A 4,515-nucleotide genomic window follows, 5' to 3' on the forward strand; every position below is an offset into this window, starting at 1 on the left:
TTGTCCAACTCCACATAACGAGTGAAAACAGCTGAATAACAGAATGGGGCGTCGCCATTACTGTAAAATGTTGCAACATCTTTTGACCAATTCTCAGATTCGTCGTCTGGAATTGCCCATCTTCCGGCTCTGTTTGAGTGCAAGCTTTGACGGTTATTTAAAAAGTTGTTTTCTTCCGGCACAACCGTTTCAGACGAGGAAGATTCACCCGACTGTCTGGGTGCTCTCCATTTCTTAAGAATCCACGTTGATGATTTACTAACTGGTTGAGAGCAGTATACGTTGTTTTTGTCAGCCATTATTGGTTTTAAGACTGTTTCAAGTGCTATGAGTGGCGTTCTAAGAAAATTTTTTGTGATCTTATTTAACTTCAAAATAATTTATTAAATAATTGTTTTTTAATAGGTTTCATCACAACTTTCAATAAAGGTACTGCCCGAGCCGTTACAACTAACTGGCCGAGCCGTTTCGTGGCACGTGCTTCAATAAAGTAATATTCAAGCCTTTTTCGTTTCTTGCTTATGCTGTTACAGAAATCCCGAGCCGTTTGCACTGCAATGTCAAGCCGTTACATCTGCAACGCCGTGCCATTTCCTCTGCTACGGCGAGCCGTTTCAGGTGCATGGTTTCGCTGTCGGTTTAAGCCGTTTCTGATATCAGGACGAGCCGTTTTCGCTGTCATGTAGTGCCGTTTCCGATGTCACGTCGAGCCCTTTGACGGCGCGTGTTCCAATAAACAACTATTCCCCATATCAAACAAAATTCAAGTCGGGTCAACAAAAGAAGAGTGCCGTTTCCTCCCATGTGACCATCACTTTCCCATTTTCAAACCAATTCTCCACGTTGGAGCAAAGCAAAGGAGTAGAAGACCGCAACTTTCAACATTCGAAAGATCGTTGACTCTTCCGGGACCACTAATCTGACTTCTTCGACAATAATTGTGGGCCCCCCACTATGGACTTCAACCGACACGAGAACATGCCGAATGATTTCGAGAATATTCCAAACGACCAAGAGATGCAAGATGCTTTCATGGACCCCCCTTTGTGCCCGGTAAAATGTTTGCCGATAAAATAAAGATAAGTTTTTTAATTGAATTCGTATGCTATTTTTAATTTTTTTCTCTTTTTATATAGCAAATAACTATTAAAGTACGAGAGAAGTGGTTGGTTTTAAAAAATTTGCGTGAAGTGATGACTCCGGCGGTTGAAACAGCTATTAGGCAGACTTGTTTCGATCCATTTTTAGATAATAGGTGCACCATATGCGATAGCCTTCTTTTATATGGCGTTGCACAACTACAAATACCGACGCCTTTTCCCCGTATTGGGATTTCGTATAAATTACGAGGGCAGCTATTTACATTCACCCCGAAACAGTTTTGTTTAATAACGGGGCTACGTTTTGGGCACAGTTCCTGGTCACCTATAGACCATCCGAACTCATTTAGGAACAAATACTTTGGAGCTGGATCAACTGTTAATTTTGGCCAAATAATGAACATGTTCGGGAACATTAGCCAGTTTAATGATGCTGACCGCACGAGGATATGTCTTCTAATGCTAATCGGTCAAGGTTTTTTGGGTTGGCAAAAAACCAATGCAGTTGATAATATGATTTTAGACCTTGTGGATAACTTAGAAGAATTCAGACAATATCCATGGGGTAATTATTTTTGGGAAAGTACTTATAGTGCTATATACAATTTGTGCAATCGGAAAATGGATGAAGCTAAAGGTTTTTCTTTAGCTGGATTTGTGTGGCCGTTCAAGGTACCCGTAAATGTTTATTAATATAGTTATTTTTGAAAACATATAAAATTAAATATAAATAACCCTTAAATAAATTCTCTTGTGTAGATGTGGGTGTTGGAGACTTTTCCTCATTTTAAGAATTCAAGGGAATGGTATCAAGGTGAGACGATTCCAAGATTTTTGGGATGGAAAGAAGGCAAGAAGTTTATGAGGAGCAGTGTCGATTCATTGCTACAAACAGCTGCAAACGTAATACATTTGATTTTTAAATATACTTAAAAAATAAATATACACTTTTTTATTGTTTATATTAATATATATTAATAATTGGGGATTTTTTTGAAACATTTTGCAGAAACGTGAATTTAGGCCGTCTTTGGTTATATTGCCAACTCAACATGAGTTGCAAAGCGCGTGGTATTTGTCTAGTTCAGATTATTTAGACGCTGAACGTCGGATGTATGCCAGTGCAATGCCGGGCGAGAATCCGGTTGAAAGGGCCACAGAAATACCCATTCAAATGCCCACAGAAATACCCATTCAAATGCCCACAGGATTCACGGGTCAAAATCAACCAGAAATGCAGGCCGCCCCAGGTGTCGTCACACAAGAACAACTTGCGTATGTAATGGGGGCTCTGTTTGGTCCCGATGGGACGAATGAAGGTTATAATCCGGCAACGGATCGAGATGAGATTCCACAACAGAATTTTGTTCCCCCCCCCCCCCCGAACCCGTTTCGATCAAATTACGAGAATGACCCGATTTCACAGTTTAAATCAGTCTTGGACGAGAGGCTGCTAGAGAACAACCGGAGACTTACCAATATGTTCATGGGAGAGTTTTCTCAATCGTATCGATGTTCTCCAAAGCAAAAAACGGTCAGGACTCCGGTGACCGTACGAACACCAAAAGAAGAGGCACACACTCAGAGTGATAATGTAAGGTGTTTTATGAATAATTTTTTTTATAATAACAATATCCACCAATAACTGTTAATTTACCTGTCATGCTTTTCTTGTAGGCTGTTGCCGATTCATTTATCAATTACGATAATGCCTACCACGTCTCTATGAGCCCGATGGTGAATGAAGATTTTGTAAGTTTTTCCAATCTATTTATTTTAATTACTTATCATTTTTTTATTACTAGTATAAATTTAAAAAAATTTAGTATAAATTGTGTAAATGAAAGTTAATGAAATTATTTTTTAGAAAGTGAAATTAATACATATATACAATATTTGTAGAATGAGGATCCTGAAATAATCAAACTGAGACGATCCGAAAGGCTTGTAAAGCCCGCAGCAGCTGTGCTATCCCCGTATGTGGCTTACAAAAGATTGAAAGATATAAAAGCCAAAAGGTTAAGAAACGAGGATAGACAAATTGAATTCATCAAGCACTGGTATCCAAATTGCGGCAGTAAACATCTTTCCCTAATAGTTGGGAATTCTGTCGGTCCAAATTTTTGGGAGTCGTTGCTGGGCATGGACGGTCGCGGCTGGTTAAGCGATGATGTAAGTAATAAAAAAATAATTTATATTTTTTTGTATATTATATTTTAATTAACTTTATAATGTTTAACAGCATATATTTGGGTGGATGATCCACATGTATCATTCAAGAAATGAAAGTGATCGGTGGAGTATTCTACCCCCATATTTTCAAAATTATTTTCGGTACACGGCCGTCGACCATACCTGTAAAGGTTACTTTACTGGGCAGGTTGACCCTTTTCCATCAATACATACTGTTGACGAGGTAATGTTGAACGAACTTATTAATTACTGAATAAATGTATTTCGTATTGAATTAATTTAATATTTTGCTTACTAATTATATAGGTTTACGTACCGTTGTATATAGAAGGTGCTCACTGGTTTTTAGGCGTTTTCAACCTGCTCAATTACACGCTAATGATATACGACAGGTATTAGGCAGATTTAACTTATTAGTACTCCAACATACATGTTACTAACTGTGTTAATTTGTTGCTCTTTCAGCCTTTTAAATGCTTTCGAAAAGGAAAGAACGGATGTGGTGTGTCATATAAATTTTGTCCTTGACCACTGGCTACGAATTCATGGTTACAATGCCCACAGACCATTACCGTTAACTTACCCTTTCCGAGTTATTTATGCAACCGATGCTCCTCAGCAGTCCGGAGTTTTGGGAGACTGTGGGGTTTGGGTTTGCATATTTCTTGATAGGTTGATAAATAAAAAACCGTTGAACAATGATAAAGATACTCAGAAAACAGCGGAACGTATGCGACGTCAACTTGCTTTACTATTTTATGATTCCGTGTTACCAGATACAACAACTGGCAACAACCTTGGTGATGATGATGATCCCGTATTAGAAATGTAATTGTATTTTTTTTGTTTAAAAACATTAAATATTTTTCTACTAGTCTTTATATGTATATATATATGTGTCACTTCCACCTTTATTACACATGTGATATCCTCCATTACCAATGACAAGTATTCCTCCTTCCGTTTCCAACAATCAACAGAATTGGGATCGCCAATGGTCTCCAAATGTTCTTGAATTTTACTACGATGGGGATAATCCTAGTTGCTATTCTTCTTACACGGGGTTAACACCACTAGGAAAAGATTGGTGGGGGGGACTGCTTGGATTTACTGGAGCAGGTTTTATTCAAAAAACGGTACCTTAATAATAAATTTTTTCGTAATAAAAAACTGTTTCATTATTTTTGTAATAAATAAGTTACCATCATTTTTTAGCACGTAC

General features: G+C 37.9%; 1 protein-coding gene across 1 annotated transcript; it reads left to right on the top strand.

Moving 5' to 3' along the window:
- Positions 1-558: 558 nt before the first annotated feature.
- LOC110888697 lies at positions 559-4,125 on the top strand. Its single transcript, XM_022136210.2, has 9 exons — positions 559-1,053; positions 1,137-1,772; positions 1,860-2,003; positions 2,110-2,694; positions 2,778-2,852; positions 3,003-3,272; positions 3,343-3,516; positions 3,600-3,685; positions 3,759-4,125. The coding sequence occupies exons 1-9, from the start codon at positions 955-957 to the stop codon at positions 4,123-4,125; spliced, it is 2,436 nt and encodes an 811-aa protein (XP_021991902.1). The 5' UTR covers positions 559-954.
- Positions 4,126-4,515: the final 390 nt, after the last annotated feature.

Source organism: Helianthus annuus, chromosome 11, assembly GCF_002127325.2.
Source record: "Helianthus annuus cultivar XRQ/B chromosome 11, HanXRQr2.0-SUNRISE, whole genome shotgun sequence".
Taxonomy (NCBI): domain Eukaryota; kingdom Viridiplantae; phylum Streptophyta; class Magnoliopsida; order Asterales; family Asteraceae; genus Helianthus; species Helianthus annuus.

Excerpts from the sequence above, each read along its gene's own strand:
- LOC110888697 (XM_022136210.2), top strand. The coding sequence starts at position 955 with ATGGACTTCAACCGACACGAGAACATGCCGAATGATTTCGAGAATATT. Across the intron at positions 1,773-1,859 it reads GATTTGTGTGGCCGTTCAAG|ATGTGGGTGTTGGAGACTTT; the intron begins GTACCCGTAAAT and ends TCTCTTGTGTAG. Across the intron at positions 3,686-3,758 it reads ACGCTAATGATATACGACAG|CCTTTTAAATGCTTTCGAAA; the intron begins GTATTAGGCAGA and ends TTGCTCTTTCAG.